We start from the raw sequence: 26,300 nt of genomic DNA on the forward strand, positions 1-26,300 counted from the left end.
TCGGGAGTTCGGAGCGTGATTCATTTGAGTCAGTTCGGGAGTTCGGAGCTTGTTCGCGAATCATTTGAGTCAGTTTGGAAGTTTGAATGCAGTGATGCAGTAGCTCTTTCTAAGGTATTTTTTCAAAATCCTTTTGCACATTTTATTTATGTTCAGTAGTTCTTTCTAGCTCAAGCAAATCCACAAACTAATACAAGGATTTGTTATTAAGGTTGCCTGTTGACTGCTGTATATAAAACCCCTTAAATATAGTTGTTGTTACCTCAGGGGATAAGGGGAGTCATCAAAAAAAAAAAAACAGAAAATACATATATATATATTTTTTTTTGGGCTATATTAGAGTACCGGCACCTCTTTTGGGCCACTTAAAGCACTGTTAATGCTGGTATAAATCCCAGGAAATGTCACCTCTGTAACCTCCGATACGACAGCGTCCAGAGTCTTGAGGAACGAATCAGAGACCAAATGCTTCACCTGAAGAATCAACAGTGAGATATTAACAGGGTGATGAGTCAATATTTGGAGATTTGAGCAATCAAAAGCAGCCAGGTCATTAACAAGTTAACAGAAGTGTCAGATTCTCGACTGACGTGACATTTCAAGGAATTACGCAGCCCTGCATCTTGAAAAAAAAAAAAAAAAAGTTTTACTTATTTACCCCAAAAAAAAAAAAAATTTTTTTTGTTAAAGTTTAAAATAATACATAATTTAAAAAAAAATTACTTAAAAAAAATTAAGTGTCAAAAAATGATTTTTAATTAATATTTAACAATTAATAATTTTTATATATATAAAAAAAGTATTTTTCCAATAATAATTAATTTTCATACACAATATCAAAAGCCATCAATCATCAAAAGTTTCATGATGAAAAAAGTAGGTAAAATGCATCATTTAACTCATAATCTGCAAAGTATTTTAAGAAATAATGGAAATAAAATCAAAACGATTTGTAAAATATGCTGAGAATTGAACAAATAGTTGCAATCAGGCTCAGAGAAAGACTTTTTCATTTTACAAATGTTATCAAAAGCAGAAATGCATCAAAAACAGGCAGTATTTGTGGAATCAGCACCTAAAAAATGCATGAGAAACAAGCATTGGATTTTCATTTAGCAAAATATGATTCAGTGCATTTTACAAATACATTTTTTTGAGAACTAAATATTGAATTAAATAAGCATGAATTTACACTATTAATCTACTAGCAATTTAACAAGGACAAAAAAAAATTAATAAATATGTATGGTTAATGTAAAAGCCATGTTATTGTATTCTAAAAAAATTCAAAATTGTTTTTGTTAAAGCTAGAATAAATTAAATTTAAGATGAAAAATGAAAACCTGAACTTGAATGAAAATTAGAAATAGAATTATCACCTTGTCTGAAACTGAAATAAAAGTTGATGTACTAAAACTAAAATAAAAATTAATTTAGGTTAAATAGAAATGCATAAATAATAATAATAAAAACAAATGACAAATCTCCTACATTAGGCATTGAATAAGCCGTCAGCTGTTCTACTCTATAAATATCAGTGCACACATTCATTTAAAAAGCCTTATTCATATAAAAGACCAATATTGACATGCAGGCTTCTGTATTTTCTGCCAAACACAGTGAAGAGCTCAGTGTGTGTGTGTGTGTGTGTGTGTGTGTGTGTGTGTGTGTGCGCACCATCTGTAAGAGGCGTCTCAGCAGCTCTGAAGGGACGTTTATTTCTTGTCCGCTGGCTCCAGTGAAGAGAGGAGAGATGGAGAAACTGGAGCTGACCGTGGTGAAGTAATAATCCGGATTCACCACACTTCCATCCGCCAGATACGAACCTGACGAAACACCATCGAACCGTCAGATCAGATCCACAGACACTCGCTGCTTTAAAGCTGCAGTCACACAGACACTGGCACAAAAACGTCTTCTAAAGGAACACACATAATTCAGCAGCGTATTAAAAGAGGCTTAGTGAGAGACGAGTGCATGAACCCTGAGCTCTGAATCTGCTGAGGAATGTTCGGAGCTGAAGACGGGACACAGCGATTACCTTCGAAATACTGCGGTCCTGGAGCGGTGGGAGAGCAGGGCGACGGTCCACTTCTGTCTGGACTCACCTGTGAACATAACCAGGTGTACTCGCTCAGTACACACTGCACTACTCCTGCTGTTACTGCAACACACACCGTCAAACCATACCAGGAGGAGCCACTTCTCTAAACTATGTCCCACAATGCAATGTGCCAAACTTGCATATTTAGAACAGAGCAACATCGGGATAAGACATTAAGAGGTTTTTTTTGTTTTGTTTTGTTTTTTTCTAAATATTAGATTTTTTTTCATATTTTTAAAAAACTATTTCATATTAATTTATTTTTATGTACTTTTTTTAAAAGCATTCAATTATTAGGTTTGCATATATTTGTTCAATAATTTTATTTACTTTTATCTTTTGCATGTTTTCAAAAAAAAATTTGATAAATAATTATCATTATATCATTATCATTATCAATTATCATATAATAATATATATATATACTATTATTTTCAATAATTAATTTCTATTTTGATAATCTTTTTTTTGTTCAAAAAAATATTTTTGCATATTTTTTCAATAATCATTTATTTTGCACATTTTGTTTGATCATTTATTTTTATTTACTTTAAAAACATCAAACTTTATTTTTGTTATTCTTTCAATAATTCAGTTATTTATAGATTTTTTTTCCCCCAATAGTTAAAAAAAAAATTATTTACTTAAAAAAAAAAATGCACATATTTAATTTTTTTTTTTATACTGAGATAATACCCAGATGCTACTGGCAGAATTAAAAAATGCACAGTGTCATGTGACCGTGTGTATCATTGCATAACCCCATCTTTAACCCTTTAATGTATGCATTATGCACCAAACAGAATACAGGTGTCCTGCACACATCCTGAGACACGTGTGCTGACCTGTGCGTCAGGGTTAGCGATGCCACTCTTGCGTCTCAGCGTGTCTCCCTGACAGGCCGTGAGCAGTGAACTGGGTAAAATAGAGCGGAAGTCATTGAAGGATCTCCTCCGAACGCCTTCGTTCTCCACAGACGCTCGCTGAGCCAGCGGCGGTGATCCTCGAGGGAACAGCTGAGAGAGAAGGGGCTCGCCGCCGTTACCATATCGCCCGAACGCTCGGGTCACACCCAGAAGACACGGGACAGCATACCTGCACAGGTACACTGACGAGACAGGAAGTGAGGCGGGAGAGTGAGAGCCAATGCAGATGTGTGTTAGAGACGCGAGAACTCGGATCACCTTTATCGTGGTTCTCGGGCGTCTGGCAGATCTCCAGCAGAGACTGCATCACCTCCATCACAGCATCCAGAATCTGGACAGAAACACGGTCAGTGCGTGTGAAGGTGAGGGGAGATGAGGATGTGAAGATGAGCTGAAGATCAGACCTGTGAGCGAGACTCCGGGTCTCTCTGAGCGACGTCAGACAGGAGCGTCACCAGACAGAAGCTGAAGTTCTCCGCCATCGGGAGAGTCTCTGTGAGCAAATAACACACACAACTTCATTTTATCACCTGAACCATACTAGGCTCTGATGGCATACAAACATACAGAAGATATACACCACCATTAAAAACAATTGGGGGTTGTAAAAATTTTTTTATGTTTTTGATGCATACCAATGGTTCAATTCTTCCATGTTTTATTTCAATAAGAATTTATTTTAATTTATTTCAGAAAATGAAATAAATTATTTATTTATTTTTATGTATTTATTTATTATATTTTAATATTTTAATATTTAATATATATATATATATATATATATATATATATATATATATATAGTTTTGTATAAATATTATTTTTGCATTTTTTTATTGAGTTACGTCTTATCAAGAAAATTCATATATATTAATTTCAATTTAAAAAATAAATTGTTTTAATATAATTCATAAATTTTATTAAATTTGAAGTATTTTCAATAGTGTTTACATTAAAAGTTATTTACTTTATAAAAAATAAAAAAGCCACTTTTTAAATGAAACGTCATGTGATCGTAAGTAGCATTTAGCACTGCATAACAAAAATAACTGTATGTCTTTCAAAGTAATAAACAATAAACTGCGCAGTATATTTAGCAAATGTTTTCATTCTTTACTGACTCTGAACTTGTAAACAGTGATGCACGTGATTGCAAACACAGTAATGAAGAAAGATGAATAATGCATTACCTTTACACTTCCTCCAAGCATTCTCCTCCACCCACTGCACTCTGGGTAATCCCTTCAGCAGACTCAACAGGTAATTCACCACAGTGTCTTTATGCTGAGAAAGACACATATCATACACCAATCATGGGTTACAAACGTGAAAACTTTATAAAATGACAGACTAGATCAGAACACACTCGCAAATCAAATCCAAAATCTATTCATATAGAAATCAGATGCTTCAAAAAAAAAAAGAAAACCAAATTATAATGCATACATTGTTCGTGCACAGAAATTATGCAGCCCACAAGAAACAAAACAATCCTTTGTGTGTGTGTGTGTGTGTGTGTGTGTGTGTGTGTGTGTGTGTGTGTGTGTGTGTGTTTAAAGTGGCTCAAAGGAATAGTGCATTAAAAAAATATATGTATTATTTTCTCTGAAACTGTCCTCTCCCTGAGGTCATCCAACATGTAGATGAGTTTGTTTCTTCATCAGGTTTGTAGAAATGCAGCACTGCATCAGTGTCTCATCAATGGATGCTCTGCAGTGAATGGGTGCCGTCAGAGTCCCAACAGCTGATAAAAACATCACAATAATCCACAGCACTCCAGGATTTCAGGATTTGTCTTCTCCAGATGTTCACTGATGGACTGGAGTGCTGTGATGTTTTTATCAGACTCTCATTCTGACGGCACCCATTCACTGCAGAGCATCCATTGTTGAGACACTGATGCAGTGCTGCATTTCTACAAACCTGATGAAGACACAAACTCATCCTGATCTTGTATGACCTGAGGATGAGGACATTTTCAGCAACTTTACATTTGTGGCTGAACTATTCCCATTAACCAGATGCAGCTGTAATCACATCATCTGCTTTAGCAGTGATTTTCTCTCATAAACCAGTTCAGCAGCTGGAAAGCTTCAACACACACTTAGCCATTCAACGATATTGGTTTTTCATATTAACCAAACATCCGGGGAACATTTTATTCCCTAAAATAGCACCCACAACTGCACTGGTGCTAATAATCACCTGTAAATCAGACTCGACCAGGAACACGGCCAGAGCGATGACGGCGTCCCTGCGACGAACATCCAGAGTGAAGACGCCTCGGCTGTCACACGGACACATGCACAATAACTTCTGCACCTGATGAAAGACACATGCTTTCAGTCTGCTTTTCACAGTCACAAATCTGCTGATAAACATCTCAAGTTAACCAACCGATGATCTGAGCAAACTGATCTGGCATCTGAACTAGAACAACCTGTTCATGCTTCGAGAGCATGTGTGTGTGTGTGTGTGTGTGTGTGTGTGTGGGGAAATCAGCTGCTGCAGTGTTTTAACACTCGTAGATGTTGGCCTGCGGTGCGCTAATGCATGAGAAAGCTAATGCAAGATCATCGGTCATGTGGCAATGCATTTCACAAGAGCGCAAGAGGAAGTCTACACCTGCTGCTGTTGCATTAATGCTATAACAGAGTCTGAGCAAATGTGTGGAAAAGAAAGAAAAGCTTTCATCGGCGCTGTGAGCTCGAGCTGGCACCACTCAGCGCCTGTTAAAGCCTCTGGACACGTGACCGCTCTGACGCATCTGTTTTTCTGTTTTATAAACCAAATGCATTTTACAAAATATTACAAATATCCAAAACTGTGGTAGTTTCAGAACACGTGTAACGCATTTATTCAGTTTAACCAATAAAAGTATCATGATAATTTTTTTTTGGGGGGGGGGGTTGTTTCATGTTTCCAAATGATTCAAAAATACTGTAAAAAAAATCTTTAATCGATATACATTTACCCGAGAAGCAAAGTCTTGTTTTTTTTTGCTTGATTTTTCTTAATCAATTGAGTTCATCCTAAAGAACAGTGTTATTATAATTAACTAAAACCATTTTTTTTAATTGACACTTGAAACATAATAAATAATAAAATAATATATAAAAAAATTGTTTTGTTATAACTGCAAAAAGCAACATTTAGAATTTCCATTTAATTTAACGATGTACTAAAATAACTAAAACTTAAAATTAACAAATATTAATATAACAATTAATACAATTAAAATTTATACAATTATTACAAAATTACTGTCAAATTTTTCATTTACATTTCAATTTTAAAATTCAAATTTAAATGTAAAATTCCAAAAACAAAATAACTCCAAATATTAAACTAAAATATAATAGTATCTCAATTATAATAAAATAACACTGCATAAAAAAATAATAACTTAATTCAAAAGAAAAACTAGACGACAAGAAAAGAACAAGAACATTTTTTTAATGAAAAACTCACTTCATTTTGATGCAACATTGTAAGTCAACTTGTTTCTCAAGTAAATGGGTCTTGATTTAATACTATTTAGTACTACATGCAATACTTCAATATTGTGATATTGTATTTCAATGCAATTATTAATATTGTTGATTTATCAAATATCATAGTAAATGAATCATGTATGTTAGATATCAGATAACCAAAATATGACAGCAAAAGTGACACAAAACAGATGAACTCGGTGCAAACACACGGTTCGTGCTGCAGTTGTTGCAGCTTGTGACTGACACCTGTCGCGCATCACAACAAACGCGGCGCGTCAAGAGCGCAGTGAAGAGCGTCTGTTGTGTGTGTGTGTGTGTGTGTGCGTGCGTGTGTGTGTGTGTGTGTGTGTGTGTGTTTGTGTGTGTGTGTCTTGTGTTGTGTCGTGTTGTACCTTCTCGACGGGAGCCGGTCGGTGCGCTGCCAGTGAACGCGCGAGCGACAGAACCGTGTTGAAATAGAACTCGCGCGTTCCGCCGCGCGTCACCATGATCCACGAGAAGCGTTGCAACACACAGACGAAGAAGATCCTGCAGCCGCTCGTGATGAAGAAAACCACTGCAATACGGAGAGTGTGAAGGCACAAATGACATCCGATGAAGAAGGAGGCGTGTCTCCAGTAACGCATCATCACTAGATAGTTGATCTTATTGGCTCGCGCAGCTGATGCATATTTATTTATTTTAATTATTTGTGTTTTATGTTTATAATGTGTTTATGTTAATTAATGAAAGAATGGTTAAGAAATATAACAGCATAATAATAATTAAATAAACAATAATAATAATTAATAATATTTACTTGTAATTATATATTATGTATATCAATAATTATTTATAAAATTACATTTATAATTGTTTTTATCATTAATTAGCAATATGAATAGTAATAACAATTATTATTATTGGCAGAAGTATATTGTTATGTATTATATATATTAATAATTATCATTTATAAATTTTGTTGTTGTATTTTTGTAATATGAATATTTATAAATAAATGTGTATAATGTTAATTCATGAAAGAATGGTTAATAAAAATGAATGCATAATAATAATATTAATACTAAATGTATTATTTGTATTATTATGTATCAGTTAATAATAATAATTAGTAGTATAGTAGTAGCAAATGTTATAAATTATGTACATTAATAATAACAATAATAACAAAATAATAACAATATTAATACATTATAATAACAATAATTAGTAGTTATAATAATAGTATAAGTTGTATAAAATAATAATAATAATAATGATACATGTATTATTATTATTATTATTATGTAACAATATTAACAATTAATAATAATTATTATTAGTTCAGTTGTAGTAATATAATATATTATGTACATTAATAATAACAATAGTAATCATTATTTTTAATAATAATAATAATAACAATATCATATCATAATTTGTAGTAGTAATAGTGGAGGTTTGATTTAATAATAATGATGATAATAATAAATTTATTATTTTAATTATATAACAATATTACAAATGTATAATAATAGTTAGTAGTATAGTAATATATGTGCCATATATATATATATATATATATATATATATATATATATATATATATATATAGATGTGTGTGTGTGTGTGTTTGTTTGTGTGTGTGTGTGTGTACATTAATAAGAATTAGTAATTAATCAAATAATAACAATATAAATACATAATAATATTTAGTAGTAGTAATAGTTTTAGTTATATAATAATAATAATAATAATAATAATAATAATAATAATAATAATAATAATAATAATAATAATAATAATAATAGGCTAATAAATAATTTTGGAATCGGAATAACTTACAAACAGTTGATATGTTTATTTGAGTTCGAATCCAAAACGTCCGAAACAAAGCGTTACAAATAAAAACAACAAAACGTGAACGTGGGCGGAAAAAGGCGCGTCAGAGGCGGAGCTCTCTGACGTCACAACAACAGTGGCGGAAGTAGAGGCGTCAGCTGACGGCGGGAGAAACATATCAGCCTCCAGCGCTCAAAGGTACGCTTTTATTTGCAATGTTTGCAATATATCGTATTTTTAATCAAACAGACAGAGCGAAACTGTTCTTGTAGATGTTTTAGGTTTTATTTAAAGGCTGTTTTTAGGCAGCATTCAGCACCGGAGACCGATAACAAACACAAGTTTCAATATTACTCCAGTCTTCAGTGTCACGTGATCTTCATAAATCATAATATACTAAAAAAAAAACGGTTTGCGTCTAAATATTTGTCTTTTCTTTCTTTCTTCAAAAGAACAGACTTAATTTAACATATAAAGCTTTTCTAACAATATAAGTCTTTATCAACACATCCCTCGCTGAATGAAAGCATTAATTTCAAAAAGAAAAATATAACTGACGCCAAACGTTTGAAAATATTCTTCTTTTGAATAAATGCTGTTCTTTTAATCTTTTTATTCATCCAAAAAATCCTGAAAAAAACCTAGCAGCAAAACTTAGCATATTGTTATGATTTTTGAAGATCACGTGACATTAAAGACTGGAGGAATGATGCTGATGAAAATCCAGCTTTGATCACAGAAATAAATTATACTTTAAAGTACATTAATATAGAAAAGCATTATTTTAAATGGTAAAAATATTTCACAATTTTGCTGTTTTTTCTGTATTTCTGATCAAATAAATGCAGCTTTGATGAGCAGAAGAAACGTTTTAAAAAAATCTTACTGATCCAGACTTTTAATTGGCAGTGTGTAATATTTATATATATATAATGACTAGTCAATGTTCAGCAGCTCACCTCTCTCTGTTTGTCATCTCACTCAAGCAAGGATGTCTGCCTACCCCAAATCCCACAATCCTTTCGCCGCCGATGATGATGATGATGATGAAGAGGTCTCGAAGCCTCGGAAAGGCTTTAACTTCGACGAGGATCCGGAGGAGAGTTCTCTGAGTCCTGCGGAGAGACGGCAGAGACAGCTGCAGCAGGAAGTGATGCGTACAGCGCAGTCAGCCGTGGACAGCAGCCACCGCTCGCTCGGACTCATCTACGAATCAGAGAAAGTCGGAGCCGAGACGGCGGAGGTGAGAGGAAGCACTTCAGAGTATTTCGTCTCTCACTGCTCTTTGGTTGAAACGTCTGTGTTGTCCTCCACAGGAGCTGATTCGTCAGGGGGAGGCTTTGAAACGGACAGAGAAGATGATTGATAACATGGAGCAGGACATGAGGACGAGCCAGAGGCACATCAACACTATTAAGAGTGTGTGGGGGGGCATGCTCAACTACTTCAAAGGCAAACCTGAACCTCCTAAACCTGCACCGAAAGAGCAGCCCGTGTGCTACGAGGCCAACAGCAGGTCAGAAGAAACACTCACCACCACAAGTCTCTTCTGCTCACCAAGCCTGCATTTATTAGATCACAAACACAGTAAAAGCAGTAAAATTGTGAAATATTTTTACTATTTAAAATAACCACTTTCTATTTGAAAATATAGCAAACTGTAATTTATTTCTGTGATGCACAGCTGTATTTCCTCCAGTCTTCAGTGTCACATGATCACATGATGCTGAAAATACAGCGGAGCATCACAAAAATAAATTACAGTTTGCTATATTTTCAAATAGAAAGCGGTTATTTTAAATAGTAAAAATATTTCACAAATTTTGTGTTTGTGATCAAATAAATGCAGGTTTGGTGAGCAGAAGAAACTTCTTTAAAAAACATTAAAATCTGTTGACTGGTAGGTTTTCATGTTTGCCGATTTTATTTTTCCGTCAGTATCTTTTACAACTCATGCATTTATAACGAGGGTTTTGGAAAGTAAATTAAGATTTCCCAAGTGAAAAAAAATATAGAAATAAATTGAAGAGACTAAAATTAATAAAAAAATATGGCTTGAAAAGCTTTGCCTTTAGCCACTAGAACATAATAATGTTTTTTTCCAAACTCAAATGTCTAAAGATCCTTAAATAAAGATGTATTTACTTTTTAAAACAAAGAAACTGATCAAAATGAAGTGAGAAAATGATTAAAACAAGAACAAATACCTGCAAATGCGTCAGAAAAGTCAACTTCATTCGAAGTGAAACCCACTTCTCATTTCCCCACAGATATCTGCTCTCGTTTTAAGCATAACCTCACTTCATTCTGTTCAGTTATCCAGAAAACAACACATTATTTGCATCTCCTCTATCTCCATTTAAGCATGTTTAAACAAGACAATAATACTGAGGAACAACATCATTATTTGCAGTGCGTGCCAAGAATGAGCAGAGCTCTAATTCTCTTCATCTGTATTCACACCATTGGTTTTGATTCACATCGACACACTGTAGGTCTAACTCTGGGACGATGCAAGATTTCTGAATATTACTGAACAGCGAGGCTAATTCTGTGAATGTCTGGTGATATAAGGTTACAGAACGCACTCACGGAGAGCAAACAGCAGGAAGACAAATATCAGGCCAGCCATCCCAATCTCAGGAAACTGGACACATCTGGTAAACACAGACGCTTTTTACAAGTTTTCCTTTCCGGTCTTAGTTATAGGAGAGAAACAAAGCTTTGAAAAACTTTGAATCAATTTGCAAACTGATTCACTGTTCTGAAGCGCTCAAAACGCCACGCTCTGGTCAGAACGGTGCATGCAACAAAAACATGCATAAAAAATACTTTTACAAGGTTTAAAATCAAATCTATTAAATGCAAAATCAAAGTGTGTGTATATAATGTTATATTTGCTGTAAATGCCACTAGGTAACATTTCTAAAGGATGTATTTTAAAAAAGGTTTCACCAGGAATAACCTTAAAAAATTAATCAAAAATTAAAAATATTTTATAATGATGCGAGTTGGTTATGAGTTATGGGTTTTAGATAATGCTAATGCACTTTGAATCACTTGTTTGAAATAATATGAATAATATGTGTTATTTTATTCATTTGCGGGTCTTGTTTTATGGTTAATCAGGCCAAGATGAGTCTACTTAAAATGTATGAATGTAGAATCACAGATGTTGTTTTGAACAGGATTCGGAGCGTCTGCTTCGCTGGATAACGAGTCGTCCGATCCGAACGGACATCCTAAGAAACAGCTACAGGCCGCCCATCATCAGCTGGACAGAAACCTCGGTGAGAAACACTTTTCTGGCTCCTTGACGGGTCGCAGCGGATCTGAACGTGTGTTTGTGTCGTGCAGATGAGATGTCGTTGGGTCTGGGGCGTCTGAAGAACCTGGGCCTGGGGCTGCAGGCAGAGATCGACGACCAGGACGTTTCTCTGGACGCTTTACTCAATAAGGTCGACACGATGGACGGCAAGATCAGCTCCACCAACCGGCAGCTCAGAAACCTCAAATAGAGACTCCCACAGTGATGATGTCATTTCCTGGAGGCGTGGCCGAGGAGCTGAAAACACTCGTCAACTCAATTCTGCCTTTATATAATCATCAGAAAGATATCCAGCATTGATGTCGACTGGTTCTCATGAATTATTATTTTTTCTTTTTTTCAGGTATATATTGTGTTTCTGCTCCGTCTGTAAATCATTGTTCAAATGTTGTACTCCTATGAATGAAAATAAAATAAAGCGTTTTAATTTGATCGACAGTTTCACTGTATTCAGGGTTTCTGCAGGTTTTATGAAGGTTCGTTTACTGTGAGATTTAAGAGTAATTGAAGAAATTTGAAGAATTAAATTAAAATGAATACAACGCATCATTACTCTCTAAATGTAAAGGTTAGCAACTTTTTAAAGTTTGAGAATTCTAACTAGTTTTATTTTAATATCATTGAGATACGATTATATTTTTGTTAATATTTTAAATAAGTTTTTATTTTATCACTTTTTTTTTATATATGTTGCTTTTATTTATTTTTATTTCAGTTTTAGCTATTTATTTGCCTTGGTTAACTAGCTTAAATTAAGGTTTCTTTTTTTTATATACATTTATTTTCCATTCGTGATTATTTTATTTCATGCAACTTTTTTATTTAGTTTTAATTTGAAGGATTAAATGAAAAGGAATACAATGCATCATTACTCTCTAAATGTAAAAGTTAGCAACTTTTTAAAGTTTGAGAATAATAACTAGTTTTATTTTAGTATCATTGAGATATTATTGTATTTTTGTTAATATTTTAAATGTCTTTATTTCTCAATTTTTTTTTTTTAAATATCTGTAGTTTTTATTTATTTTTATTTCAGTTTTAGCTATTTATTTTCCTTGGTTAACTATCTTAAATTAAGGTTTCTTTTTAATACACAGTTTATTTCCATTCACAATTATTTTATTTCATGCAACTTTTTTATTTAGTGTAAATTTTCCCAGAAAACAAGCTTAATTTTGCATCTCAAGTAACAGTATCCTGATTTTATTTATTTATTTATTTTTTTATTTTTTGCTGTGTGTGTAACATTCAATGCCATAACTTAATACTTTCTCCTCTGATTTAGGAATTTTCAGAGGCCTTCATTTTTTGGAAGGGCAAATTAAAGTTTTTAAGACCAACAGAAACCATGCTTTGTACATTCAAAATAAATAATAGAAAACCTAAGTAGCATGTTTTTGCACATGCACCTGTGATTCTTGAAATACTATGTAAATATTAAAGTATATGAATTGTAGTACCATAGTATATGTCAAAGTACCATGTTATTGCTCTCTAACACCATTAGTGAACCACTACAGAACATTTTGAAAGTTGTAATTGCAAGATCAATCCACTAGATGGCGATAAATCACTTTATTTTGTTTTTGTTTTAATATACGGTACCTTGAGACATGAGGTGCGTCCCAACTCCTAAATCGCGTACTTGTGGACTATTTTATGAGGTTTTGTAGTATAAATAATGAAAAAGTGCCTTTTAAATTTCCGGATGATGTACTTAAATAACCGGGGGGAAAAAACAAAGTGTGGAATGTTGTACTTTCTCACCAGAAAAAAAATAATAAAATCCCACAAATATCGAAAACATTTGGTAAACGTTCTCGAAAAACGTTTGGTGCACAGATGAAAGAGTGGAGTTTGTCCAGAAGCGCGCGCTTTCATTATCATTCTTTCGGACACAAAGCCCCTCATTAACGGCTGGCGGGAACAGCTGGTTTGCGCGGGAAACGGACAGTTGGGCGGCTGTTTTCACTGAGGTGAGTTTCGCGTTTATTATGTAATCAGCAGCTTTACTTAAGGTTTGGGGTTTGTGGGAAGAATGTTTTCAATCTGTTCCTGAAAAGAAAAACACACAAGCGGGAAAAGTTTCTCTGTCACTGGAAAATATTTCCAAATATATTAAACACTAAATATAAAAGTATTAAATCCATTTCAGAATATTCACTTTCAAAATATATTTATTTTATATTTTCATATATTTAACAATATATATTTTGTTATTTTTATAAACAAAAATGTATATAAACATGTTTAAAAATATATAAATTAACATTTAAGGAATAAATGGAAATGGATCAATATTTAATCCAAATCTAAATGTCTACAATGAGTTTTTTTAAGCACAATTTATTAATATCATAAAGATAGTTTGAAATAAGTGTTCATTTAACATTTCTTACAGAATAAAATGCCACCAAAACCCAACCAGACCCCTTACATTTATAAAACATGAAACTATAACTTAATAAAACAAATCCCACCAAACCTAGCCTTGATTCTGAAGCACACACTAAAGAAAACATCTTATCTGCTCTTAACCCTCACAGACTCCATTAGCCAATCACTGAGCTCATCTGTTGTCTTTTCAATGACGTCACTGGTTTTATTATGGATGGGCTTTTGCCATTTTTATTGTATGTTGACATTAGAGAGCAGACAGGAAGATGGAGAAACGGGATGTTTTCTTAACACAGAGCAGATTTAAACCTTATTAACACACGTCTAAAAACTGTAGTTTTCACAAACACAATTAAATGCATTAAAAAATTAGTTCATTAGAGTAGCTTTTAGCATGTTCAGTCAGTATGCATACTAGATATATACATGTATGTAAAATCAGAAATGTTTCTTGAGCAGCAAATCATCATATTTTCATGATTTCTGAAGATCACGTGACACTGAACACACTGAAAATACAGCGCTGCATCACAGAAATAAATTTAATTTTAAAATATATTCAAATAGAAAACAGTTTTTTCAAATTGTAAAAATATTTCACAATATTATGAAACTTTGAAAAAATGAGGTTCATTATACATCGCTATTATATTATATTAAACAGTATATTCAATATATATAGTATACATAAATACACATGTAAAAAATAATTGTAAAGATATTCACACTCAAATGTTTTCTTTTGCAAAAATCATTAAAAGCATTTAAGCATAAAAGTATAACAAATTTGGTAACTGCTGGTTGCACATTCCGTCCTACAAACTGAACATCAAGCGTGTCAGTGAGAAAACACATGATTACCTGAATCTTAAGTATACTGTACTTAACATGCTACTGAGAAAGCATGCAAAAAATGCCACAAAAATATAAGTTGTGAGCGTAGTATGTGTGCAGAAGGGTGCATGTACACAAAACGAGCCCTTTGATCTGTAATGAGCACATGCACGCTAAATACTGGTGACCACAGCATCAGAATCACACTGACGTGCTAATTAGGACACTGAAAGCAATGCTAATGACTGTTTAATGTGTGATGGGAATAAGAATAGCATTGCAAATAACAAAAGGCAACAAAATCATACAAAAGCATCAATAAAACTGGTGAGATATTACAAAAAAAAAACAAGCATTTATTTTATTATACTACACTTGTGTGTAAAAGAGTCAGAGATGCTGAGATAATAAATAAATTGGAAATTTATTTTAATAAAATATATTGGATTTTATGAAAAGATAATTTCTGCAAAGATGAGCAGCATACTTTCACGCCGCTTTGTTTTTATACCAACTCAAAACACATTAATCGTATAACTTTGAGTTTTTTCATGAGGAATCGAGTGCAGTTTCCAACACAGCTTTCAGAACATGCACACAAAACGAAAAAGTGTGAAAGTGGCGTTCAATAAGGCACTGTAGACACTTGAAAACGTCCAAAGAAGGGATTTTCTACCGAATACCGAATAGAAACATTCATGTGCATTAGCTTGTCTTTCAGCCGACTCGTGCATTGATGAGTTATGCATTCAAACACACACAGAAGTACATTCAAACATTTATAAATACAGTACGTGTGAATCAGAAATAGGAGAAGAAGGGGGTAGAACAACAGAACAGAGTGACATATAAAAGTCTATAATCGAAGGCATCAGAAACAGGTGCATTATGGGGGGAGACAGCAAAGCTTCAGGAGAACAGGGATGTGTGGTGGTTTGGTGGAAACACAGGAATCTGACAGATTGCTTACTGTGTTTTCCAGACTATAAGTCACACTTTTTTTTCATAAATTGGCTGGTCCTGCGACTTATAGTCAGGTGTGTTATCAAACACAGGTATTTATCAAAATTAATTTGACATGAACCAAGAGAAATGAACCAATAGAAAACATTATGGTCTCCAGCCACCAGAGGGCGCTCAGTTCTCCTGTAGTCTACACTGAAGACAGAGAGCGCCCTCTGGTGGCTGGAGACCGTAATGTTTTCTATTGGTTCTAAATAAATGTGACTTATATATGTTTTTTTCCTCATCATGACTTATTTTTTGATGTGACTTATACTCAGGTGCGACTTATAGTCCGAAAAATATGGTAACTTTTGACAGAGAGAATTTGGTTTCACATGACAGAGTCCTGTGGAATCATTTGGAGCAACTGTGTTCCTCGAATTGAGTTCAGACGAATATCATGGAGTAAGACGGACACCGACAGTCCTCGGTAAATGACTCTCGAACCCAGGACCCCGAGCAACCCGGAGCTGAAGCGGCCGACCAGAAGGTTCTAGAGGTTAACAGAAGTAAAAAAAATAAAAATAGATTTGAAAATGGCATCCAGAAAAATTCAAACAGAAATCACAGAATTTCTGTCAAATTTGAGTGAGAAATAAAATTGGTTTCATAGGATATACAAATTAAATTATTGTTAAATTTGTTATAAATTGCTGTTAAATTGTATAAGTCCCATTATTTTAATTAATAAGGCGTGAAATCCAGAAAATTGTAAACAGAAAAAATGGAATCCAGGAAAAACATAAACAAACTGCTGCTAAATTTAAAAAGTTTAATGGTTTCAATTAATCAGGCATGTTTTTAGATTAATAAAGTTTAGTTTAGTTTAGTCCTGAAAAATGTAATCAGACTGTTTGAAATAGTTTTTCTAAAGACTCTTATAAAGCGCAATATTTGCACAAACTCATTAAACAGCTTACCTTCGGGAGTTAAAGACCAGTTTTAGGCAGTTATCTTAACTCTAAAAGCTTATTTACAATGATTTTTACCAACATTCTTTTCAGGAATTCTAATTTAAGAAAATTCTTAAGTTTTGTTTTGGAGGGAAAACAAAACCTTCATAATAAAAGCCGAAAACAGCCGGTTGCGTGGATGTTTATTAATAAGAGGGTTTAGTGTGTACCTGATGTTGTTTAGCCCGTCTCCGCCGCAGCGGTTATCATCCGTCATGGCGTCGCTCTGACACTCGATGCACACGGAGCGCTCCAGAACCAATCCGGCGCTCCACGGCCTCATCTTACACGCAGCGCTCGCCTGCTTCACACGCATCCGCACACAGTAACTGCACACAGACGTTCAAAGAGAGAGTCCAGACCGAAATAACATGTGCAGACTAAATTCAAAGCATTATTTACTTTAAAAAAAGCATGCAAACGTGTCACACTAAAGCCGTTTAGTTGCACGATGCATGAAGCATGCAACACTAGATTGTTTTTATTTCCTCTAGCCGGACACTGAAACTATTTTTGCAAGCTGTGTAAAGTTAACGCACACACACACACCTGAAACTACACACCTGTGATTAATGAAAGGGTTTGCTCTGGGATTTCCTGTGTGCACGGCTTGGAAGGAACCTCACATAAACTCATTTGAACCTGCACCTGCTCTTGAATCCCTGTCGTCTTATTAAACTCCTCATTATCTGACGCTGATCACACACACGTCGAGTTCATCCTCACACACACTAATCTGATTTCCTGGCCTCGGGCAGGTGTTCCTCTGGGTTTAGGAAGTGATTTAACGATGGGCTTGTATTAGAAGTTGACGTCCTCAGAAAATACAACCTGTCTTAGGTTATCTATAAGCTATTCTGCTCCTAAAAATTAGTTTTTTTTTTCATTTTAGGAGCTTTAGCAGTCTTATAGCCCATTCATTTTCATTGTGCACACATGCTAAATAACTTTAACAAAATAAAACTCATATGGGTTTTGAATAAATGAAGGTAAATGATGAAAGGATTTTATTTTTTTAAAGAATTATCCCATTAAAGTTGCAATGAAATGGAAGTAGCGACTGATGTTTTCTCCCATACATCTGAGTGCAATGAATTATGGATGATGCTGAGTTCTATGCATCAGTTGTTGATTGGATGCTGAGATGTGGGCGGGGCCTCTGATGTTTCCAGGAGGGTTATGAGATTTTAATTGAAAATTGCAATATATATTTTTTTTATTGAACATAAATGAATCATTTACATTAAGATCTATAATATTAATTTATAAAATACAAAGGGTGAACTTTCATCGAGGTTTACATATCTACCCATAAATATAGACACAATAACAGATTTTTAGATTTAGATTTAGTTATCCATTTCTAAGCGTGTGTTCTAAGCATAATCATCTTGTTCTAGTTATGAGGGTCATTGTAGCGTAAGTCTAGACAACAGTTCCTTCGCTAGAAAACACGACGGCCTTCGGTCACAGGAAAGTGTTTGAATTATCTGTTCGTGTAATGTTCTGTTATTTGTCAAAGCTGCATTAGTTCTTTGTTCTAGAACGACGCTCTCACCTCTTCTTCTCCTCCTTCATAAGCATGTGCGGCCGTCTCCAGGGGTCCTTAAAGTTCCGCCTGAATGAGTCGGGCAGGATTTTGGCCACCTCTGAAGAGGAGGAAGAGATCAAGTTAATGAAAGAGAGCAAATTAAACTCCTCCAGAGAAGAAGCACAAAACAAACACACACTAGCCCTACATGCATGGTATATTTGCATGCATTTATCACAATGCAACACTATTAACATGAACTGCTGAAGCAAATTGGGAAAAAAAAGTATAATTCTGTCTGCCACTATTTAATGTTACCCAACTTTGACAACTTCTCTACTGAGAAACCCAGATATGTGAAAACTGTCCACTGCAAATCAGATGCTGCCTAAGAAGCGTAGACAGCAAGATTTAACAGAGCTAGTATGTGTATTACCTTTAGCAGCGCTGCAGGTCTCTGTGTGTGCGAGACATCCTCGGCGCTGTTTGAGGTCGGGACAGGGCGTGCCTCCGTTATGAGGGGGCGTGGCTACCTGCCGGCTTCGCTCTGTAGTCCCCGCCCCACAGACGGACGAACACGGAGACCAGGGACCCCACTGCCGAACCTCACAGTCTATAGCTGCGGAGAGGAAACGAGAGAGAGGAGCAAATGCTTCTTTAATTCAAACATAAAAATCACTCACATGCAAGAGAGTATAAATGAGTGCATAAAAGTCTGTAAATCTGGACTTTATTGCTGTTTACAAGCCTGTTTGACCATCAAAGCACTAAAGTAGTGTATAAATAGTGTAGTGTATTAGTGTATAAATAGATTTAGAGAAAAACAGTGATTCAAACTAGGGGTCGACTGATTATCGGCACCGATATTAAGTATTTTTTACCAATATCGGTAATTTTCAAAGCCGATTATACCGAAATAATTTAAAAGCATTTGTCAGAGCCCTCGTTATTCGTGATTTTGACATTCATTTTAATTTTTACACCAGACCTATATTTTGGCTTAAAATATCAGTTATCGGTCTACTTGATCTGTAATAATCGGTATCGACATCAGCCTTGAAAACCGTATATCGGTCGACCCTTAGGCTAATTCAAACACAAAACAATCATTCTCATGTATTTAGTTATCGGGAGTGAAACAAGTGCATAAAACGCAGTAATATTACAGTACAATAATATCGAAAACAATTGTTTTGGCTCATCAAGGAAATAAACAGTTATTTTTTAAGTTATGGTGACTACACTGAGTTCAAGAGACTTAATTTGTCGCAATTATTTAAGTTGATTGACTTGATTTCACAAAACAAATCATAAAATAACACTTAGTTTCAACTTGTATTCTCCTCGAATGTCCAATGCAAAACATGCTTGCACTTAGAAATCCACTGCCCAGCATTGTTTCAATAAATTAATTAATTAAAATAACACAAATTTCAGTTTGAATTACACACAGTATTAAGGTTGATCATCATTATAATCAACAGTATTCATGTTTGCAACTTAAAAGGTTTCATTTTTAGTCAGTTTTGTAACCATGCATTTATTTAAGTTCTGGTATGATTGTCTGTTAGAGTGCAGGTGAAGAATGCATAAACACACACACACACACACAGCAGCTGTGCAGTGACATCGTACACACCCTCAAACTACACACAAACAGAGAAGAAAGCGAACGCCGCTGAGTCTGGATCTCAATAACACAGCTGCTCTCTCATGTGGGCTCGGAGGAACCGGGATCCCCGACAGTTTCACAAGAGCTACACGCTCCTAAATGTTTGTAAACTGATTTCTGTGGTGCATCCTTAAGTGTCTGAGAGTTTGTGATCCTGTATTGAGGAGAAGGAATAGACATTAAGGTTTACTCAATAGAGCTTCTACACATCAAGTTCAAGTTCTACACCAAGTTAAAACACTCAAAGCAGATTTCCACTAACCAGGAGAAGTTAAATGTCTTGGTTTCGCGATAACGATATTTCACAAAATATGTGCATTGCAAAAACAATGCATTTGGTGCATGTGTTGCTGGTGCAATTTGACACTCCATTTGAGATTTTAATGCATTTCAGAGTAAATCTTTAGAACATGCAAACCATGCCAACACAGCTAGCATGCAGACTGTATGTGCACATGAACACATCTTACACACACACAAACCATATCAAAGCGCCAGTATTGAACAAAACTGAAGTGCACACATATGCTAAACTCAAAGAGCAAATAAAACTAAGATATACTCAAATGCACTCAAATTCACGATCATAATAAACCAATGCATGTGTTTGATCTGGACTGATGTGTATTCTATTTTCTGAGACCCTTTAAAACTTTCTAAGTCTGGGTTTTATGGCTGTTTCCAGACCTTTTTGACCCTCGCAGTAGTAAGGTCAGTTGTTTGCACTGTTAGTGCAAGTATATTTCCTTCATGTCGTTCTGAGCTCAAAGCTCGTTGTTCCCCTTCTTCTCTTCATACACACCAGAGTGAAACATCTCAACAATGAACGCAAACACACTCACAAACACACACCTCCATACAAAGGCCCTGTCAAATTCCCCACATTCCCCTGCATTAGTTCTGCAGATATGCCTCGTGCACGTTCCCAGAACGCCAGAAACCTTCTGATCAGGTGACCTGCGTACCAACAATGTCTTAATTAGGATTGAGTCATGAATCTGTTGCTTGACCTCTTCATGTTTAAGGAGAAAACCATTGATCCATTGGTTGAGACACTGATGCAATGCTACATTTCTACAAATCTGTTCCCACGAAGAAGCAAACTCATCAAACTCAAATGTTTATTGTTTTAGTTGGTTGTGAGGAGCCAAAGCAACACACCTCCTCATGCATCGGAGTCTTAATGAACGTTAGACGCGTCAGGAGATGATGTGGGAGGACAGAGAGGAACCGGAGGAGGAACATATGGTTCGTTCATGAAATGTGCGTGCGTCAGGTAACACAACACATGTGCACCAGTCTGTTCCTGTTCATTGTTCACGCAGCACTCGGGTGTTTATGAGGGCCACCAAACCCAAAGCAGATACTCCTCAGCATTCCTCCGCTTTCAGGAATCTGTCACAGACGTCCTGAGAGACATCAAACAGACTCACGTCAGCACACTAACCTCACAGCAAAGACAAAACAACGCCTTTAATGACATAATTTTGCTATTTGGGTAAACTATCCCTTTAAGACCAATACAAAGAAAAGTAGCTTGATTGGTAGCTCTGGTCAAGTCCTGTTGGAGAATGAAATCTGCATCTCCATAAAGTTGTTCAGCAGCAGGAAGCAGGAAGTGCTCTAAAACTTCCTGGTTTACGGATGTGTTGACCTTTTTTCTCCATTCTGTCACCGATGGAGTTTCGGTTCCTTGCCGCTGTCGCCTCTGGCTTGCTTAGTTGGGGTCACTTCATCTACAGCGATATCATTGACTTGATTGCAAATAAATGCACAGACACTATTTAAACTGAACAGAGATGACATCACTGAATTCAATGATGAACTGCCTTTAACTATCATTTTGCATTATTGACACACTGTTTTCCAAATGAATGTTGTTCAGTGCTTTGACGCAATGTATTTTGTTTAAAGCGCTATATAAATAAAGGTGACTTGACTTAACATGAATATTTGAATGCATGTTGAAAAAAATCAGAACCATTTAATAGAATCTAATGTCTCATAAATTGTTGAATCAGCATTTTTTTTTTAAGTTAAAAGAATGATGGATGCCACAACTGTTTTTTTTTTGTTTTTTTTGGATCCACGTCTAATAGCACTCATTTATCTAGGTTTAATGATTAAATTAATACTGTGAAATGCATGTGTGTTTTATGTCTGTTTAATTCGTGTTGGTTTGAGAAGGCTAGATTGATTAAACATAATGCTCAACTCACTGTCTGCCGCTTGGTCGTTCCTTTAAAAAACAAAAACTTGAATTTCACAAACATAAAATGTTCCAAACATATTTCTAAATTAACTTAATAAAGAAACAAAAACAAATATGACCGCTTTGCCATTAAAAACCAAAACTGAACTATTTAATAGCTCTGTTATGGGGAAGAGAGAGAAAAAAAGTCACGTTTGAGAAGCTCATAAATCTGCTTAAGAATTCACTTAAAGAGTTCTGCTGGCAAATATTGAGCATATTTGTTTTCCTCAGCTATATATATCAATACACACACACACACACACACACACACACACATATGGCAGTAATCATGGCTGAGGGAGTGTATGTGTCTGAATGAATCAGATCAAGCTGTTATTTAGAGACTAAATGAGAATCGAAAGGATCAGGAACACAGATGCATGAGTGAACTCTGAAGAAGTTTATCTGAGAGATGTGTGCTCTGTTTCAAAACTATTTTTAAGCATTTTGACAAATGTTTTGCTTGTAAACTCTCTGTGCATGTTTCTTTTCAATCAAATCACACTCGTTTGGGTATGTTCTTCTCATCGAATGCACGGACGTTCAGACATCGCTGTGCCTGAAGTATTTCAGGACTGTCACGCTCTGCTTTCAGAGGTTTTAAAGTCTCAGCGACTCAGTTTTACTGCATAAACAACGACGACTGAGACTGTTTCTGAGCTCTGTTGCTGTAGCTGAGAGACATACAGACAGCAGATAATGACGGCTGTGGTAATAACCCTTCACTCGTCATTTACTCAGAGACACCAGCTGTTTCTGAGCCGCTGATTTCTGTCAATACTCCTTTAACAATCTCATCCAGACATTTGAGCCCGAAAGACCAAATTAAGGATCACGTTTTGAACAAATGGTGACAGAATTTGAATTTTTAGTTGAATTATCCAATAGCAAACTTCTGGCATGCTTTATTCACCCACGTGTTGTTTAAAACAAAGCAAAAGGAGACGCTTTTTTATACAGCAAAAATGAATTCATGCTTCAAAAAGAACATTAAAGCCTCATAACTCTAGTTCATATATGACTTGTGCACTATATTCCAAAGTCATTTGATGCATTGAGAAACAGACCCAACTTTGAGATATTATCGAATGAAAAGAAAAGAAATAATTAATTTGATTTGTGCACTAGAATCTTCCAGAAAGTTTTATTTTAAAGTGATAGTACTACGTAATGTACTAATAAGTAGGCTATTATGCAATATATGGATAAAAAGTACAATGGAAGTCAATGGGAACTAACAATGAGTTTTGAAATGGCGTGATTTCATAAAAATATGCAATACTTTGTTTACCTGCACTTCAGATGACCATGAACTGACATGTGAAGGTTTGAAGGATTAATGAAATATTAGCGTAAAATTTTAAGTAAATATTTAATGTCAACAGGGTTTTGCTAACAAAAAAAAAAAAAAAAAAGTTTTTTTTATTTTTTACAAGTTAAAGACAATGTATACAAAAAAATAAACTAACAAACAAAAAACATAATAGTAAAACCGAAAGAAAATAAAATAATATAATACCTGATAAATAAATGTAAAAAAAAAAATTACAAACAGTAACAAACTTTTTTCTTATTTTTTATCTGAACAAAACTGTCCTAAAAGGCTTATTTCATTTATACTTATGTGTATTAAATAGAAGTAATAGATTAACTAGATTATATTTCTTATTTTATTCGTTTTTTTTACATTTCTGTGATTGACAGGCGTCAGTTTTAAATAAAAAAGATTCAAACTGACGCACGTCAATCTCAGCGGCGTGACGTCACCCCGGCAGCCGCAGGTGGACGCGCCGCGGTTGAGGAGATTTTAACGGACTCACCTGACGTGTGGCACACGGGCCGGTAATCGTCGCAGCAGTCGCCGCTCCTTCGGCAGTATGTGTCGCAGTAACACACGGTTCTCCTCGCGCTCCTCTCCACGCACTCGTTATTTCGTCCCGGACAGCATCTCGGCGTCGGTCTGTCCGCGCATCCCGCCTCGCACGCGCCGCACGCGCACATCACGAGAGCGATCACCGCACACACGCGAGCTCCCGTCATCATCGTCTTGGGTTTTCGCTATAATACAGAAGAGACCGCTTTAAAGAAGTTTCTCGCACTTTTAGACGCAGCGAGTGAGTTCCGTGAGTCCCGTCCGCAGCATCGCCGAAGTTCATCTGTCGGGGGCGCGCGGAGGGACTGAAGCGCGCCGCCTGCAGGACGCATGCGCAATCACAACAACACACCGCAGCTTTCAAAACAATCAATATATATATATATATATATATATATATATATATATATATATATATATATATATATATATATATATATATATATATATATATATATATATATATATATATATATATATATGATATGATGTGAGTTTTATGAAGTAATAATAAAACATTAGTTTGTCATGATTATTATTGTAGCCTATTATTGAACCGTTTTTGTAATAAAAATTTTTTTACATTAAAGAGGGAAGTCGTGGCCTAATGGTTAGAGGGTTGGACTCCCAATCGAAGGGTTGTGGGTTCTAGTCTTGGGCCGGACGGAATTGTGGGTGGGGGGAGTGCATGTACAGTTCTCTCTCCACCTTCAATACCACGACTGAGGTGCCCTTGAGCAAGGCATCGAACCCCCAACTGCTCCCCGGGCGCCGCAGCATAAATGGCTGCCCACTGCTCCGGGTGTATGCTCACAGTGTGTGTGTTCACTGCTCTGTGTGTGTGCATTTCGGATGGGTTAAATGAAGAGCACAAATTCTGAGTATGGGTCACCATACTTGGCTGAATGTCACTTCACTTCACTTTTTTTTTTTTTTTTTTTAAACATCACATGGTCTTTTCATGTACTAAATCATATATAAGTACACCAGTGATATAAATGTATTATTATTAATTATTGTTATTATTCATAATTTAATTTGTTAATATTTGTTTAATAGAATCTAGCCTATGTTTAGGGATTTTTATTACCCTTATGATGGCATTTTTATTATAATTGTTCTATTCATTTTCAAATACTTAAATTTAATAAAATAATAGAGATTATCAAAATGCTTTTTTTTACTGTATATATACCTTATGTATGTATGAGTTTGTGTGTGTGAAATAATTTATCAATATGGTGTTTAAACTCATGTTTTTATATTTTGAATAATTCAATATTTTAAATATATGAAAATTAAGACGCTACAGACATTGTATATATACATATATATTTAATTTTTTTGCATCTAAATATCTGTATGTATTTGTAATTTTTTGGCAGCATTTTTCCCCAAACCCTGGTTAATTTCTGTCTCTGGTTCTGGAACCCAACAAAATGGCACATTTTGGTCATTTCTCATAACACATCTATTTCAACTCATTACTGCAAGCCCGGAGTGTCAGATATGTGAAGTATGCAGTGAAAGACTCCAGCATCTGATCTGAAATCAGCACTCTGAGCTGTTATTACACAACATCTGTTTGTGTTTCCTCAGCTCGGTCTGGATGAGAGACATGATAATTATGATTATGAAATCCCCCCACAGAGAGAGAACATGTCACCTAACACTGATACAGCTGCAAATTCATGTGACGGAGTCAGTCTGTCTGACAGATATTCACAACAAACACCATGAAGAAACTATACAAATCTAGATAGAACACTTAATAGAAAACAGATTCACACAGACGCAACAGTGTATTTGTACTGCCAAAGCATTAACTGCGAGTCTGCACACAATGAAAACAATGTAATAAAAAAAAAAAAAAATACATATAAAGCATAAAGACTTCCAAGTAGAAGATTTGGTCAAAACTGGGCCAAAGTGATTTCCTCAACACACGGAATTGATGTTTACGGCGTTTAAATTCTGCAGTAAAGTGATGATATCTCAGATTATAATCTAGTCTTGTCTATACTTCCTATTGATAAACATGCAAATTCAACTCCTTGTTACAAATGTTGTAGAACCATCACTTCTACCACAAAAGACTGCTTTAT

General features: G+C 35.0%; 3 protein-coding genes across 5 annotated transcripts in view; 1 reads left to right on the forward strand and 2 right to left on the reverse strand.

Annotated features, from left to right (window-relative positions):
- Nucleotides 1–7,140, reverse strand: part of LOC128019104 (phosphatidylinositol 4-kinase alpha) — a 152,436-nt gene extending 145,296 nt beyond the window's left edge. The window contains exons 1-9 of one of the 2 annotated variants that reach the window (XM_052605110.1): nucleotides 6,920–7,109; nucleotides 5,236–5,352; nucleotides 4,221–4,314; nucleotides 3,435–3,523; nucleotides 3,289–3,361; nucleotides 2,950–3,212; nucleotides 2,042–2,108; nucleotides 1,678–1,826; nucleotides 409–474 (exon numbers count right to left, since the gene is read on the reverse strand). In XM_052605110.1, the coding sequence (XP_052461070.1) occupies nucleotides 409–474; nucleotides 1,678–1,826; nucleotides 2,042–2,108; nucleotides 2,950–3,212; nucleotides 3,289–3,361; nucleotides 3,435–3,523; nucleotides 4,221–4,314; nucleotides 5,236–5,352; nucleotides 6,920–7,015 (1,014 nt within the window). In that variant the 5' untranslated portion in view covers nucleotides 7,016–7,109. Of the gene's footprint in view, nucleotides 1–408; nucleotides 475–1,677; nucleotides 1,827–2,041; nucleotides 2,109–2,949; nucleotides 3,213–3,288; nucleotides 3,362–3,434; nucleotides 3,524–4,220; nucleotides 4,315–5,235; nucleotides 5,353–6,919 lie in introns of both variants that reach the window. The other variant, XM_052605109.1, reaches the window with a different exon arrangement.
- Nucleotides 7,141–8,452: 1,312 nt separating this feature from the next.
- On the forward strand, nucleotides 8,453–12,108 carry LOC128019107 (synaptosomal-associated protein 29-like). 2 transcript variants are annotated; one of them, XM_052605113.1, is made up of 6 exons: nucleotides 8,453–8,546; nucleotides 9,335–9,591; nucleotides 9,665–9,864; nucleotides 10,923–11,008; nucleotides 11,537–11,638; nucleotides 11,706–12,108. In XM_052605113.1, exons 2-6 carry the CDS (start codon nucleotides 9,340–9,342, stop codon nucleotides 11,864–11,866), a joined length of 801 nt encoding a protein of 266 aa, XP_052461073.1. In that variant the 5' UTR covers nucleotides 8,453–8,546; nucleotides 9,335–9,339; the 3' UTR covers nucleotides 11,867–12,108. The 2 variants fall into 2 exon arrangements, with proteins under 2 accessions (XP_052461073.1, XP_052461074.1); XM_052605114.1 differs by having other exon boundaries at nucleotides 8,457–8,546; nucleotides 9,339–9,591.
- Nucleotides 12,109–14,806: 2,698 nt separating this feature from the next.
- On the reverse strand, nucleotides 14,807–24,491 carry si:dkey-178e17.3 (somatomedin-B and thrombospondin type-1 domain-containing protein). Its single transcript, XM_052605115.1, has 5 exons — nucleotides 24,143–24,491; nucleotides 18,833–19,015; nucleotides 18,424–18,514; nucleotides 17,036–17,194; nucleotides 14,807–16,405 (listed from the first exon to the last, which is right to left on the reverse strand). Exons 1-5 carry the CDS (start codon nucleotides 24,363–24,365, stop codon nucleotides 16,300–16,302), a joined length of 762 nt encoding a protein of 253 aa, XP_052461075.1. The 5' UTR covers nucleotides 24,366–24,491; the 3' UTR covers nucleotides 14,807–16,299.
- Between the last annotated feature and the right edge of the window lie 1,809 nt (nucleotides 24,492–26,300).

This window comes from Carassius gibelio, chromosome A8, assembly GCF_023724105.1.
Source record: "Carassius gibelio isolate Cgi1373 ecotype wild population from Czech Republic chromosome A8, carGib1.2-hapl.c, whole genome shotgun sequence".
Lineage (NCBI taxonomy): Eukaryota > Metazoa > Chordata > Actinopteri > Cypriniformes > Cyprinidae > Carassius > Carassius gibelio.